A 16,368-nucleotide genomic window follows, 5' to 3' on the forward strand; every position below is an offset into this window, starting at 1 on the left:
TGTGCCTGCACTATGAACAAAAACATTTTATGATATACTATGTGCTGTAACTGACAGAATATACATGTCACCATTGCTTTACTAAGAAAGAGTGCTCAGCTAAAGCGGGGGATGGGGACAGGACACAGACAACAAAAACCAGACAGTTCTATCGCTTGTCCAAATCACTCTCTGTACTCAAATTACTGGCAGGCAAAGACATAGCTGTTGGTGCCAAATTATATTACAGCCCTCAGCAATAAATCAAATGCAAGGACAATGCCACAATGTGTGGAGCTACAGTGACTGACAACATCAGTTGACAATCAAACATGAAAACCAGAGGCTGCAAAATAGATAGTAGTACTTAAACCTCATTGGGCTGCTTTTGCTGGAAGCCAAGAGATGAAGAGGAGCAAAGTGTGGATGGCCAGGTAGGAAGCCACAGCCCTGCAACGTTAAAACCCAGGATACCCAAAGCAACAGGGAGGGGCATTTGTGAATGTCTCAGCACAGCCACAGCAGACAGACACCTACCATAAATGCAAGGCAGATCTAACATAACAATGGTGTTTATTTCAACAAAGAAACTCTTGCTGACATCAAAAGCTAGCAAGGGTTGTCATGTTTTCCAGAACACAATCAAAGGTCCAATTCACAAGTGACACAGACAGGGACATACGGGATACCTTGGCCAACTGCACCGAGTGCAACTTCCCCTGTGAGGAACTGGACAGGAGGATGAATGAGCAGGAAAACCAAAAGGGGGAGGGAGAAGTGAAAGACAAAGCAGTTTTTCTTGTGCAAGTAGCTACATGTTGCAGCCTGCTGCTACCCTGATAATAGCTACATGTTACAGCCATGCTGTTCTGCCATCTGCTTCCCTAGCTGCAAGTCTCAGGTGCAATGTGCACCTGGTATACATTTAAGCCAAGTTCGGCCTAAAGGATTTGAGTAGGGAGTCTAACTAAAAGTGTGCACATCTATAGGAAGCTCACATATATCTCCTTCACAAAAGGAGAGGGAAAACCCACATCACCTATTTGAAGATGAATCTTTATGCTGAATTGGCATACGTACCCACAACAGAAAAAAAAAAATCCATCAGAATAGAGCAGTCATATCAGACATTTTTTCCTCTACAAATCTAGGCTGATTGTGTGGTGCTCTGGGTGAAGAATTAGTTTTTCCCTGGGGCATGTCTTTGTACATCAGTTAATTCACATGACTCTTATTTTACTTGATGTTTTTCACAGCATTTCCTAATCAGAAGAGGTGCAGAGGCTGCTGGATCTGCCAATAATCAATCTGACATCATTTTTCTGGCAAGAGATTTACATCAGTCAACTTCGTTCTGTTTCTCAGAACATGCTTTTATCATGCCACATCTCAGACCAATTGAATTCATTATCTTACCAAGACAGTCTGCTGATTTTAACTACTGAAACATTAACATTGCAGTGAACTCCAGCTGATCCAATGGATACACTCTCATCTCGACCAACCGCAATTTCATGGTAAGTAATTAATTTGTCTTTGGTAAAAACACACATAGTGATCTGGAAATTTCCTGGAAAACAGTCCCCTCCTATCCCTGCCCTTGTAAATAAACAAGACTTTTTCATACAGGAGTTGCATCAGGGTGTCAGACCCATCTCATACTGCCATTACGACACACTCACAGTTTGGGCTTTTGCAGAGCTCCAGCAAGGTTGCTGTTAACTGCTGACAGGTTTTGCAAAGACTCACTCTGCTCAGATACTACCAGTACCTCTGCATGCAAAGCACCTCTCCTAAGAGTTCAGGAATAAAACTCTTCACAGGTTTCTACTGCTAGGATTAACCCTTGTCTTCAGGCTGACAGTCCCAGCCCAAGCACAAGATGCTCCCATGTCACTTTAGTGATTTTTTTTCAGGATTTCTATTTCCTTCATTTAAGTTTCCTGTAGACCTTTCTGTCCACAGACATTATTTAGAGCCCTTTTATTGAATCCTAATGTGTTAACACCAAATAGCATTGGGCTCTGCTAACATAAGCATCTATTCCCTTTAAACAGCTCATCCATTTAATAACCATATTTTATACTCTACGTACTCACAGCACCCCATACTATCAGAAAAAAGAAAAGCTCTCTTGTACAGAAAGCAGCAGTGAACTTAAACCTTACAGACATGTTTTTCATTTTGGAAAACAACCCAAATAATCCTCAACATTGTCCAGAAAGAGTAACACCAAACCTGCTGCAGTTTAAGCACCACCTAAGATTTTGCTTTGTTGAGCAACAGCATAAAAGATTCAGCTCCAAGATAATCAACCAAGAATGGACTCTGCATATTGACAGGTTGCTAAGTTACTAATATTGCATATATACTAAAAACATTTAGACAATATTTTCTCTTTGACTGAGTAGTAATTCTGGCTGTGACAAGGGAAAAAAATTTAAAAAATCAGACAAGTTGTTGAAACAGATGCCAAAGATTTTATACAAGGAATGTCATGGCTGCTTTCTCTTTGTGCATTAACATGGTAGTAAAGCTACATGCATAAACAGCACACAGGGCACAGCCTACAAACCAAGAACACATTGCTCACCCATTAAAAAAATAAAAATACTTTGAAGCACAGAATTATGCTGGATGTGCAGAATGTCTCTTAAGACAGGATTTCTACCTACTCATGCCCTCCCTTGGGCAACTGTCAGTTTATGGCAGACTTCAGTCCCCAGTAAACTTGGCCAGTACCGAAGGTGTCCTGAAACGTCCTCCAAGTCTACTTCCATGTGTAGGCTGGATGTAGTTGCGAAGGGGCAATCACTTTGTATGTTCTTTCAGAGACAAAGTGAGAACCGCTTGTTACAAGGAAAAAGTCAGTACGCTTGTTCAGAAGATAAAATCTTTTATAGCAGTTAATAATACAGTCCTAAACCAGGGTGTTGGGCACTCATCTACACAAGAGCACATTTAATAAGCTGGGGAAAAAATACCACAGTTCCAAGACATTGCATCAAACTCCAGCCACTCCAAGAGGAGACAACTCTCATGTGGTGGAAGAATTCTTGTCTATGTGAGCCAAGAAGGGAGAATTTTAGGCAGTTTAATCCACAATGGTCTCTTACTTCTTATAACTGGAACCACAAATCCACAGTACAAGACAGTATTAGTTAGGTTAAGTGGTGGTTTTGATAATAAAATCAGTGAATTCATTGCAGTCCTTTAATAAAAGGATGAAGTCCAGTGAGTGCCAGTTGCTAGGAGCAAAGAAGAAAGGTTCTCATTTTCCAGGTGGATTTGTAAGTTTGTATTATTAGAAAAAAAAATAAGTCAAATCTGTGCAGTTTCTACGCAACCACATCTGAGAACACAGGGCTCCATAGACTCGGGATCACTTAAAAAGTGGGGAAAAAGAAAAGTCATCACAACCCAAACAACTCAAACTTCATATTTCAGAATTGCCTACATAACTTGTTCTCTTGTTCCACTCTGGACAAAACTTTTATCTGCAACAAGCTGGCAGAGAAACTTGAAGAAAACCTGAGTATATGAGAACATTGTCAGGGAGAACAAGACCCTGCTACCTTTTGATCTGGTATTGAAGTTGAAATGGCAAAATCAGAATGCTTTGCCATGTGCCATATGATTTGCTTTACCTTTCGGAGCTCTACTGGTCTCTACCAGGGGGTCTATTTCAACTTGATACCTCTTGCACTGCAAGACCACTGCTCATATCACAGTTCAAACAAATTTGCTAATGAATCTGGGTTTAATCTTCTTCCATGGCCAGAAGTACGGCACCTCCAGATGTAGGGTTGGTTGAATTATCAGGTGTAATTCATACATTGACATCAGAGATTTCCTGGCAGCGTAGTCTCCAAACCTTCCTCATAGGACATTGTGATCAGCAAGACGTTCCAAAAGAAGAATCAGAAGGCCATAAGTCTGATCCAATATAGTAAGGAACAACACCATCCATCATTTGAACTAGGAACACTCAAAGCTTCATTAGCCAACCGCATTCTTAATATACTAAATTATACATAGATAGATATATAGATATATATTCTTTTTTAATTGGAATAAAATACACTGGATTTTGGTTTGCTCATTTACAAGGGAGCTCCCTCCCTTCCCCAGTTAATTTGAAATTAAAACCTAGAGGCTGAACATAAGCTCATTCCCAGCGTTCCAAGATGGATAGAACACAAGAGGAGGCCAGAAACTGGAAACATGCACTCTGGCTGCAACAGGTTAAGAGGTGAAAGGGAGACCAGATATTTTCATTTGTAACCCTGAGAACATAAAGAATTGCAAAGATCTGGAGAAGAGCCTGGGGTTAAAGGTCACCAGGCTTTTTATTGCAGTTAAAGCAAACTCGGACTGGGTGATCCCATCCACGAGAAGGAACCGCTCTGCGGTCGTGTGAGCATTCGTCACAGAATCCCTGGCCACAGGCCCGACAGTGGTGCTTGGAGAGTTTGATACTGAATTCCTTCCGGCAGTTGTGGCAGTGCAGGATTTCATGGTCTGGTACCCAGTATGCAGGTCGGGCAGCATCTTTTACCAGACCTACGGAGGAAGCAAGGTGGGGGGATGAGAAAGAAGGAGAAGAAAATAACCTGTGAACATGAGCATGTCAAGAATGTACTCCAGTGGAAGTACTCACACACTGCAAGTCATACCACTGCCATTGAGGGGAAGAAGACCTACTGACGGAACACTTTAGTGCAACGGGTAGCCATTTAGGCCATTCTCCCACATACTGCCTCTCTTCAAAGGGATAGATTGTTTCTCCTTAAATGGTGGCATCTTCCCTTACTCAGACTCTTGGAGAGGTTGAGACACCTGCTTTTTCCTACCTTTAGTTTCAGCTGTGGCCAGAAAAACAGTCACCAAACCAAACATTCAGAAATGCATGTGCTGTCTGAACTGGAAAGGGATTTATTCTGCCTTTCACGGAGTCGGACAACAAACACCCACAAGGGTGATGGCAGGACATGCTGTAGGCAAAGCAGTGGAACAACGATCTGTGCAATGAGTAGGAGGTCAGGCCCAACAGCACAAGATTCAAATGCAAAGTGTTTGCTGCCATACCTGAGCTGCTACCCAGCACGTGAAAGAGCAGCATACTTCCACTGTACTAAACTCACCACTGAAGATCACATTACTGATTACTTTCTCATCATTACCAACCTGGACAGCTTCAGATTCTCAGCCCTCCCTTGCAGAAGTACCAAGTGCCAGCAGTATCCATGAACACATTTAAAAGGCACTCAGAATCTCTGGAAGAAAACCAAACCCAATAAAATGCTTCCTAACTGGCCAGTCTTTAAGGAACTCCAGTTGGCAGGTCACTGCAGTGATGCATCAGGGGAGCATAAGTTACTCGCAGCTTGGTGCACACACATTTGCACGACAGGGAGAAAAGAGAAGGTATGAACTGCAAAAACAATGTGCTGAAAACCAAGAGGAAACATCAAGCGAGAAAGGTGCAGGGGGCTGTAGAAGTCTCAACCAACAGTGGTACCATAGTGGAGGTGCCAGCCTGTCACACAAACTTTTGAAGTTTAATCAGAAGTTTTCCTCTGTGAAAACAAACATGCCTCTAGAAAAAAAAAAATCCATCAGAAGAGAACAGCACTCACCTAAGGGAATGTCCATGGCTGTCACCACTGCTCCAAGAGTGCTCTGCACAGCTTCCCCCACCTTCCTGGCAATAAGCGTCCCCCCTTCCTCATCTGAAGGCTGCTCAGCCACATCTGCATGACACAAGAGTAGAGGCTCAACACCTCAGTCCAGCACAACTTCTGCCAAGTTTCAGTTAATTTACATTAGCAAAAACCATCAGCAAAACCAAAAGGCAGCTTGGGGCCTCTCCTCAGCTTTTATCTCCCACATCTCCAATCTTGGATTGGACTTTCGCTTCAGCAATAATGGACAAAATACATATTCTACTGAAACGCAGCATCCCTGCTCTGATGCTAGCTCCACACCATCAGCAGCTGCCAGGAAAACAAAGTAAAGATCCAATTAGAAAATAATTTTGCCAGGAGGTCAGATATCTGGTAGCTCATTGCAAGGGTCATCTTCCTGCCGAAAGATGTCGAGCTCTTGAGCTCCCCTACTAAAATCTCTGTGCCCAGTTTGAACAATGCTGTCCACACCCAATGGGAATAGTTGTGATCCAGAAGGCCGGCACAAAGACTTCAGACTAACTATTGCCCAGGGATAATTCTGTCACAATCAAGTCAGAATTACCTAACTGGATGCCCCTGTTTTCATAGCAGTTGTCACACACACGCACTGGTGCTGGTCCCCAGCCTCGCTCAGGCACTGGACGGGTCTTGGAAGAACAGCCATCACAGAAGCCCTCTCCACAGGCCCGGCAGTGATGTTTAGTGTCATTATCTTTAAAAGGCGTGTTGCACTTATTACAACTCTAATCAGAGCAACATAGAAAGAAAAAAAAATGTTAGCTTGATCTTCCTTAATAGAAAAATAGAGAGCAGAATCCCAGGATGACAAGACTCAGACTGAAATTGTGAAAAAAAGTTTCTCTCAAGACTTGGGGTGCTACCAGCCCCATAACTTTACCCTAGGGAAGTGATTCAGACAGGGAGATGCACAGTGGTTAAGCCAATAGATTGCTGTGATCCCTTCATTCACAATCACAAATAATTACAGCCAGATCATGCAGGGCCGAATGGTGGGTGTTTGATCTTTGTGGGGGGTAAGAAGGCAGTTTTCATTGAAGAAGTATCCATTTCCTGCAAGGCACAGGGAATCCTCTTGTAGTTGAATTGTTGAGGCCAGCTTTTTGCATCTGGTATGAAACTAGAGTTTAATCTCTGCACCTATAAAAATAGAACTATCGACTGCAGTAGCCAGATTCAAGATGTTGATTTTTTGCTTTGAAGAGCAAGCTCATGCAAGCTAGGATTTTCTGGGATACTGCTGGGAAAAGAGGTCACAAAAATTAAGGAGGAAACAGTCTCTTTAGCAGGGCGGGCAGAGTCTCTGTTCATACTTTCTCTGGCCACGTCAAGAAAGGGAAGATCTGAAAACATTACAGTTTTCTCAAAATTGTAGGAGAAGGGCATGTTGCAATAAAACCAGAAGCATTTGGAATCTGCAAAATACTACATTACTTAAAGGGTGAGGAAAAGGGTTTTTAGCTAAGCAAAGCTTTTCTCTGCAGCAGCTGCTATTTACCAGGATCTGAGAGTTGGGTCTCCAGTAAGCTGGGGCAATCTGGTCTGTCAACCAGGAGGTCACAGCTTTTGTGGGTCCCAGGCTAAGTTCAGATACTGATTGTGCCATGAAATTCATCCCATCCAACAAACGCTGGGCTGCATTATTGTTGTCTTTCAGAAATCCATCAGTCTGAAATGAGACAGATATCCATTTGAGAATAAACCAGGGAAAACTCATTTTTTTTAGAAGCAGATGGCTCTGCAACCCACTGCTCCTATTAAACTGGAGGGCAAGCACGAGAAAAAATTCACCAGCCCTGCTTTGAAACACGGGAGTAGGTTTTAATGGTGTATCATTCACATGAAGTGTTCATAAATTGGCAACTTAGCCATTTCAAGATTGCCAAAAGATGATTGAAGGCCCTTGCAAAGGTTCTTTAAACAGCAGAGACAGGGACCAGCTCTAATGGAAGCCAATCCATTTTCGTAATCAAGGTCCAGAAGAACCAACATAAACACGCACGTGGCTGCACACATACACAAAGACTATCCAGCGACCAGACTTACCCCTGGCCAGACATGCTCAATTTCTGTCCTCACTACAGTGTTCACAGGATCCTGGTTGCCAAACCAGTACTGCCGGCTGCGGTACACCACCCCACAGTTGGGGCACTCAATCACATATCTGTAGAAGAGGAAGACAGGTTACCTCGATGAGATACTCGAAGTCCAGTGCAGTGTAGAGGCAACAGAGAGCAGAGTGATCTTAGCTGCAGCACTCACCCTGACCAGGCATACTTGGCAAGGCCCAGCCAAGGGGAGTCTGTGGAAGCAGAGGTTTTTGGCACCACGCTGACCTCCATCCCTCGTTCATAACAGGCCTATAACACATCAATTTTTCTTGTCAAGGCCATGAGCATCTCTCCCGTTGGAAAAAAATGCAAGAAAACAGGCACATGCCTATGATATTCCTCATTTATTGGGCCATCTTTTCCTTCTCCATTCTTCATACCTCGTCCTTGTGTCACTACTCACCTTGCAAGTGTAGACTCTGTTATCATACTGGTGAGAATATCTGCATCGACTTTTGGATTCATGAGGGACTCCTTCTTTTGCATGATTCATGCTCTTCTTACAGCCACACCTGAATATGCAAAAGCAAACCATAAGCTGGTGCTGTTAGATACAGGACAGATGTTATCCAACATTTATGTTACTATCTTGCATTTGTATAGGGGTTGTAACCGCAAACCATTGTCACAACTGTACATACAGCAATGACATATTTCACCATTGAAAGCCAGGCTCTCTGGAGGGAGGAGTAGCAACTGTTCCACAGTACAAAGCAGCACCACACAACAGTTTAGTGCAGGAAACGATCACTGTAGTCAATCTAAATTTCACAGAGAATTTTAGGAAGGACTAACCTTCCTAAATTGACCAGGATAGAGTTAACACTGCAGCCTTTGCAAGGAGCTGCTAGAAATTCTCTGATGAGCATAAAAGAGCAGGAACGTAGCACTATATCACATTTGAGAGAAAATGTTTCCAGAAGCATAATCAGCCATAACATCACACTGCTATAGACTGCTCACAGACTCAGAGCACTGACTGCCATCTACTGCCCTTCCAGGCTCAATCTTTGGGCTCTTCCCAGAGAGCTACGAGCCAAGCTCTAATCAGACCTAGCGCTCCCCTTAGATCGAGTCACTGAACACAGCCCAGGCCCACGATGATGTGTGCTTTAGGATTGTTTATACTGTCTAAGTAATAAAAATGGCAGGAAAAATCATCATAGGAAATTTCAGGGGATTCCTTTAGACATTCCTTTCTTTCTGCCCTGCGTGCATTGGGGAAAAGACATGGGCAGAACAGGTTTGTAGCCATACACAAAAATAGAGTAGGCAAAGATCATTAATCCAGCTGGGATGCGGCAATAACAGCCATCCAATTCACATAAGAGTTGAATTTCAAGCAAATTCTGCCTGGAACTACTAGCTGATGATAGGTGATGTCAGGTGTCAAGATGTCACAGAAACTTCATGTTCCGTGGCTGGAGTCCAGGGCAGCACTACCTTCTAGAAGAATGAGAATGCGTTTCTCATCTACTTACCCACAGCTGAGGCACACGGAGGAGCATGTGAAATATTCATCTGGAAAGAAAGAGCTGTGAGCCATCTGGTCATCGGGGATTTCCCCACTGAACCGGTCACTTAGAGCCTGCCAAACAGAAAAGAATGAACTAGTAAGGGACTGAGAGCAACACAGACATTTTAAGAAAGTTTTTGCAAGCAAAAGCATGGGTCTTCTACTGGAGGGAGAGGCAGAGAGAGAGTACACAGCTAACAAATAATCCATTACTAACCTGGAAACCAAGTCAAAGATTAGAAACCAAGCAAGAAGACAATCTCATGGAAGTGACCTGAATGCTTGTAAGATACTTACTCTTTTCTTCTCCTCCTGCCCCTACTTTGAATTTTATAGCAGAAATGGGTGGTAGAAGATTGCATCCACCCCTGTGCATACAACTCATGCCCAAGATAGCAGGGTGCTTGCTAAAAGGGCTCTACATTCTGGAAACCTCCACAAGGAAACCCAAAGAGTCATTTCTCATGGTATATGAGGATACATTCTTTGCCCCTCAGCTCAGAAAGTGCTGCCCTCAGCTTTCCTCTGGCCCCTTGAACAATTGCTCTTTGGTGAAACTGCAAGACCAAGACAAAGGGATTTGTTCCCTTTCCTGGGAGCATCTGTCCTCAGATTAAGTCAGTCCTTAGCCTTAGCACTCATAACTTTTTCAGTTCTTTTGGGTGTTATGTTAAAAAAAAAAAAGTAAGCACTGGAACCTAGCAGATGGTTAGGGGTTTTCTTGATGGAGATCTTTGAAGGCATAAGGTCTAACTGAAACTCTTCCTACAGCTGAGGTAACTATAGGGGCTGCCTTTCTCTTCCTCCCTCTCCCCTCCCACGGAGTCTGGGGGGAAGCATCTCTGCTGTCTAGCGAGGGTTGACTGCACATACACACAGACATACGTATATCTCTCACCACAGCTTCTCTATGTAGACATCTGATTTCACAGAATTTCAAGGAAATTATCTCTAAGATCTCTTTCAAACTTGACTGATACTAGCCAATGGATTCAAAAATTAGAGGAGATGGACATAGATCTCTAGCAAGCCTTGTGTCCTCAGGAAGCGATGCAAAAAACTTCAATTTGTAGTCAGTAGTGATCTGAACACAGCAACCACTTTACTGGACATGAATTTAAGTATACTAGCAGCTATATCTGAAACTGCATTACTTGATTATTGCAATAAAGTCCTAGAAATTAAACTGGAATTAACCTCTCCAGCTGTTTTCCCCTTGCTGCCTGTCCGCTCCCTAATGCAAGGAACTGTGCATATGTCACCCTGATACTTCCCTCCGTGCTTCAGCTACCCCAAATACAGAGCAGCTGGAATTATCTGTTCCAACAGCTGTGACTAACATCAGAAAAGACTGCTAACACTACCTTCTTCTGCAGATATGCCCCAGCTCTGCCTGCCCCTCCCCCATGACAGCTTTGGGCCAATGAAAATATGATGCTAATCAGGTAGTGGTAGCAATGTATGGAAATTTGTAGGACAGACTGCAAATTTGAAGACCTGAAAATCCTTCTGACATCCTAGCAAAGTGAACCTTCTAAGAAAATCACCAGCTGCTCTCTCAAATTCCTTTTCATCAGCCTTCTGATCTGATGCTGCACCTCTGAAATGATACATCATTGGCTTGATCCCATCTTGTTTCCTAGCTACCAACACATCTCCTTCCTCCTTTGTGCCTCCTAGCCCTTGGGTTACACTACACTCAGTGCTAGCTTTTGCCAACCATTAACTCCCTCCCCTTGTGCTGAGGCCATCCTTAGGAATTTCACCAATAACTCCTTCTGGGCCTCCTCTTTGTAAATCACTGTCATTAAGTGCTTGTCACTCACAACATCAGTTATTTTTTTCTTCTCCAGGCAATTTCTTCTCAGCTCAGTTTTTTTGATTTTGCGCTGTTTTGCTCTTCAACTTTTCTTGACCTTTCAGGGTCTTTTCTAAGGTGTTTATTTTAAAGTAAAAAAACCTACCCAGCCTACCTGGCTGTTACACAAATATCATCATCTTCATGGAAGACTTGCTTTATTTCCAGACATCTGCAAGTCTGCATCATTGGTTCATGTGCTCTACCTTTATTAGCTGCAACTGACAGTTATTAGCTACATTGATACAAATAAAGATTGTGACGAATTCTTCTCCACTTACTTTTAGTGCTTTGTAGATAACCCCAGGCTGTCTAGGTGACCGAGTGGTATTGTTCTCCAGCTGCTGTTCCACAGCTCGCCTAAGTCCAGAGAAATCTGTTGGAGGATTGTACGTCCTTGTTCCCTTGTAGTGGATTGAGCTGAAAGCCTCAGGAAAACAGCTTAGCTTCCGAAACCGATCCTGAATGAGCTTCTCAGGAACCTCAGAAGGATGATCTATATATAAGAGTATCAGCAAAAATATAAACAACTGATTGCTTAAAACATTTAAATTGCACAGTGCTTTCATATTGCAACACAGTGCTAATTTTCCTAATTAAACCTTCTAATACATCTCGAATGCAGTTATCATTATATTTTACAAGAAGGAAAAGAAACAAGCTGTTTCTGAAAGCAGTCTCTGTTTTTTGATACACAGCTTTAGATTCGAAGACCAAGGTCCATACATAAAACCAGAAACATCTAGGTTTGGAAACAGAGACATCCACAATAAGAAGCGATTTATGACATAATATAAGGAAACTCTGTGTCAGCACACTTGTTAGCTCTTTTCACCAGAGCATAACTTGGTATAGCTAGTCACAGCACCTGAGAAGTGGAGGACATCAACCTGACATGGGCTGCTTATTCTCCATGTCAAGCCTGTGACAAGGAAGACCAAGCCTCTATCAACCCTTTGTACATGGTGAAGCACTTCAGAACTGGCCACATCAGGTCAGACTCCATAGAGCCGACCACATTCTGCTACCTGCTTCCAAGTGCCTGCTGTACATTTCGGAATAAGGCAGGCCCCTTTTTTCCCTGCCCTAAAACTACATAAACACACTTGTCTTGATTATCCATCGAGACAGATGGTTATAGCTTGCTGCAAATCCACATGCTAAGAGGTTTGTTTCCTAGTCCTACCATGATCAAAAATGATCATAAAATATAATTTTTTTACTACCCTGAGTTTGCACACAGGTGCAACTATCATTATGGGTCACTAAATCTGACCTGCTGAAACAGTAAAATTCAACAACTATATGAAACTCTGCATTGCTAATCAGCAAATTGGTACGTAAAACAAGGAATTGCCTTGGCAGGTAAGTTAAAAGTAACTAAGAAGGCACTCTAATAATAACCAGAAAGAATGCCAAGTTCTTCTGCTATCTCAAGACCTCCACTGGTTAGAAAAGCCAAAATGAGAATGTGGGCCAGCAGGGAGCTACTGTGGTATTACACAGCAGAAGACTCCCCGATGTTCACAGACAACAGGACTAAGACTCAGCTGCTGCAGGCCAATTCACTGGGGCTCCTGCTCATCAAAGCATCAGAAACGGACAGAATGAAGAAAGGTTTCATCATGCCTTTTGAAACACAGGAAAAATGGGACCAGGAAAAGAAATTTACATCCCTGTATAGTCAAAATCAAAATGTGCTGTGACTTCCATAGGACAGTCCATTTCACTCTGACATACAAATAAAATACACAGTTTAAATATGCATAATCCAATATGACACAAACCAAGTTAAAAGTAATAGTGCAGAACACTGCAAGTGATGGGAATAATAGTATGCCAGGCCTGTTGCTTTGGCCATATCAGATACTTGAGCAGAGCAAAGTGTTAAACTATCAGCTCTGTGCCACCACAACCCCAGTCCCAACCTCACATCAGCCTCAGAATGACATCGGTCCACAGAATTTAAAAAAGCAGAATGAGGGTACCGTAAGTATTGAAGTTCATCGATTTCATTATTCTTGCTCATCTTAGTTTCTACACAGAGTTTTATTTTAGTTTTTTTTGCAACAGGATCCTCCATATCCCTGCCAAAATCCCTGGGTGTCTCAGTTTTCACCTTCACCTGCTGTATCACCCAAACTCATGATCTTTTACGATGACCCCTCCTATGGCTGGCAGAACTCCCATCATGACTAGCCAGTGTCGATGTCCAGCTGGCTAAGAGGATTATTCTAGCTGATCTGGGGTAGTCAGAGCTCCATCAGGGAATGCTCTGCTATTTCCATAGCCTGACTCCCAGACTGGGACAACTGAGAGCAAAGCCCAAACCACATCTTCTACGTGGTAGTGAAGAACGCTGAATATTCAATGCAACCTGATAACTTACAGATAGCGTTTAGCACATTGTAATTCAGTTTCTTACTGCCTACTCACCAGAGCCCAGTAGCTTGGTGTACACAGTCTCGTGAAAGATGATGACACCTGGACCCAAAGTTGACAGAGGAACATCTAGGCCACAGCGGGCTGTGGTAGCTTTTAGCTCCTTGGTGAAATGTTTTAAATAAGCCTCCGAGGCATCACCAAGGAATTTGAAGAGATCATTGTGGAGCCTGTCAGCACGAGTACGGTAGATGACAAGGTCAGAGATGGCCAGGACCTTCAGCAGCAGCCGTGTTCTCTGGCTCAGGTTCACAGTGGCCCCCAGGAGGCCCTCTGTATCAATTACCACCACTTTGCGGACAGGGTCATAGGCTGCCCAGACTCCAACTGTGCAAGACTCTTGGGCTGGAGACGTCTTGAAGACTTCCCGGCCATAGAAGAAAGTGTGGTTAAGGGTGTGAGACTTGCCATCCCCTGTGTTCCCAAAGATGGACACTACCTTTAGATGCTGGTCAGGACTGCAGTCCAGTTTCTTAATAAAGTCTTCTTCATTCCTTACCTTCCAAAAAAAAAAAAAAGAGAGAGAGAGAAAAATATTATAACTATGCAACTGGAGTAGAAAACACTGAAAACACAGCTGGTTTCAGGATTCATAAGATTAACAAGAGTGTTTACTTCCTGTTCAGATTTCATCGCAAGTTTCCAAAGCACCAAGAAGTCCAAAGCAAAAAATCTTAGAAAACAGTTTTGTAACACATACACATTAATGGGCTCATGGAGCTGTTTTGGAAGTGATGCCTCATGGTGATTACCTGTCTAGCGAAACCTCTCGTACCTCGCCCCGCTCCCTGAGACAGTCCTTTCAGAGAAGGGAGCACAACCCTACTTCCAAGTCTGCCAGAACAGCTACTTGGAGCACGGCAGACACTCTCAGTAGCACTGGTCTCCTGGCAAGCATTCAAATTCAAGTGCAAAACAGAGGAGTGCTTTTGTCACCTTAAGGTGCCTCATCAACAGAGGCTGAGCACCTCTTTAGGTAGAAAATTCTCCTCTGTGCAGCTGTGCTGCATCTACCCACAGCCAGGGGCTCTCAGATACAGCCTGTCCCACTCCTGCTGCTCTCCAGCTGATCAATTCTTCAGCTGGAAGGAGGGACAGAGAAGAAGAAAGCAAAATTGTGTGCTGGAGTCAAGTGTCTGAAGCAGGTCAAACTGGCTTTTATAGAAGTGCGACAACTACCTCAGTGATCCATTTCCTAATTTACTGTATTGTGCTTTATCATTTAAAAAAAAACAAAACAAAACAAAACAAAACAAACCACAAACCACAAAAAACCAAAGCACACAAAAGCAGAAGAGAGTAGACAGCCTTCAGCAGGTAACTTCTCTTTGGCTTCACATAGATTAAATGACTAGCATCATGCTATTTAGGTTAGAGAATAAGGCATTTTGTGTTTGGATATTAGAGCAACAGGGAACAGATAAACAAGCAATGAAACAGGTTAGGGCTCTGTATGAGAGGCTGCCTTGATTTCGTTGCAGAATATGGCCTTGGCTTTCCAAGGTTTCATACTTCTGGTTATGGTTGTTTATCACTTGCTTTTTCTTCTTCCAACAGGTTTTATCCATGTGCTATATGACAGAGAACATGACAGAGGCACTTTTTGAGAAGGATTAAATTCACCTCCTCTGTCACGATTCCCTCCTCAAGGAATCCCTGTCAGCTGAGAGGACCAGGGCTTCCATCCCCTCTCGCCTGCCTCTCAACTTCTGGAAGCTCCTTGGCTATTTGCCCCCCGCAAGTACAGTTGGAAGGTCTCACAATGCACGATCCACAGAGGCCATGAGGTAATAAATGGTTTCTTTGAACAAGTTTATTCTTAGATCAGCAAATTAGTTTAAGGCTCAGTCAGCCCCATTTGCTCTGGTCAAATCTATTAGCAGCATCCAGACTTTGAAGGAAAAGAAAAAACAGTCAGTGTGCCAAAAAATAAAAACTAACTGGTGTGCCAGATTGTGGTTGGGAACAGCGCTTAGAAAGAAAAACTGTGGACTGTGGGGCTTCTCATGGACTCAAAGCATTCAAAGCAGCCTCATGGTGTGGAAGAAAACAGGAAACAGAGAAATTGAAATGCTCTCAACACAATCTTTTCTGGTGTCTGCAGGAGACCATCAAGATACACTCAAGTTACATGTGCACAAGAGGGTCTGCTTTTTTGGTAGCTGTGATTATTAGCTTGTCATGAGGAAGGTAGTTTAGACGACAGAAGCAGTTTCTCTTAGTGTCTCTGGAAATGTCTCTGTGGATTAAAGGAAGTTCTCAGTTCATGGGATAGCTCCTAAAAACATTCACAGATTTGATAACATATTAATGTTAGGTGTATGTAAGAAAAAAGGAATGTAACTTCTTCTCCAGATCATTTTGGTTTTAACTCCTGCCTCCCAAACTTCTTATCATGAGAGTGGCAGACCCTCTTTTTGCCAGAGTCAGTGTCTGACCAGACCAGATCATTCTGGTTATGTACTCCCTGGACAGCCCAAAGAAATATCACTCTTCAAACAGCTGCTTAAGTGTTGGCAGGACAACTAATAACTAAGGTCTTTCTGGCAGCACTGGTTATTATTCCGGTATCAGTTTGGGAGACTGTGTGGAAGGCGCCAAGTCAGTAATGTCAGAAGACACAAAGGACAATAGGGACCACAGGGATAAGGGTAGCTCCGCAATGCATTCCCACCAGTAAGAAACAGGAGTCAACTCACACAAACTCCACTGCAGCTGAAATTGTCCCAAGCTGAGCTAATGCAAATGTCCACA

The 16,368-nt window shown here is 43.1% G+C and overlaps 1 protein-coding gene and 1 long non-coding RNA gene across 8 annotated transcripts in view; one reads left to right on the forward strand and one right to left on the reverse strand.

Annotated features, from left to right (window-relative positions):
* Positions 1 to 16,368, forward strand: part of LOC142602053 (uncharacterized) — a 17,175-nt gene continuing 807 nt past the window's right edge. Inside the window, exons 1-2 of the long non-coding RNA XR_012835703.1 lie at positions 1 to 1,496; positions 15,172 to 15,401. This is a non-coding gene — a long non-coding RNA (uncharacterized LOC142602053). The remainder of the gene's footprint in view (positions 1,497 to 15,171; positions 15,402 to 16,368) is intronic.
* The window catches only part of ZFYVE1 (zinc finger FYVE-type containing 1), a 26,824-nt gene continuing 14,480 nt past the window's right edge, over positions 4,025 to 16,368 (reverse strand). For 5 of the 7 annotated variants that reach the window (XM_075754309.1, XM_075754310.1, XM_075754308.1 and 2 more), the window contains 10 exons: positions 13,609 to 14,113; positions 11,454 to 11,668; positions 9,280 to 9,386; positions 8,202 to 8,310; positions 7,950 to 8,047; positions 7,734 to 7,851; positions 7,186 to 7,356; positions 6,232 to 6,412; positions 5,619 to 5,732; positions 4,025 to 4,542 (listed from right to left, as the gene is read on the reverse strand). In XM_075754309.1, the coding sequence (XP_075610424.1) occupies positions 4,310 to 4,542; positions 5,619 to 5,732; positions 6,232 to 6,412; positions 7,186 to 7,356; positions 7,734 to 7,851; positions 7,950 to 8,047; positions 8,202 to 8,310; positions 9,280 to 9,386; positions 11,454 to 11,668; positions 13,609 to 14,113 (1,851 nt within the window). In that variant the 3' untranslated portion in view covers positions 4,025 to 4,309. Of the gene's footprint in view, positions 4,845 to 5,618; positions 5,733 to 6,231; positions 6,413 to 7,185; positions 7,357 to 7,733; positions 7,852 to 7,949; positions 8,048 to 8,201; positions 8,311 to 9,279; positions 9,387 to 11,453; positions 11,669 to 13,608; positions 14,114 to 16,368 lie in introns of all 7 variants that reach the window. The other 2 variants (XM_075754311.1, XM_075754312.1) reach the window with 2 other exon arrangements.

Source organism: Balearica regulorum, chromosome 5 (genome assembly GCF_011004875.1).
Source record: "Balearica regulorum gibbericeps isolate bBalReg1 chromosome 5, bBalReg1.pri, whole genome shotgun sequence".
Classification (NCBI taxonomy): Eukaryota; Metazoa; Chordata; class Aves; order Gruiformes; family Gruidae; genus Balearica; species Balearica regulorum.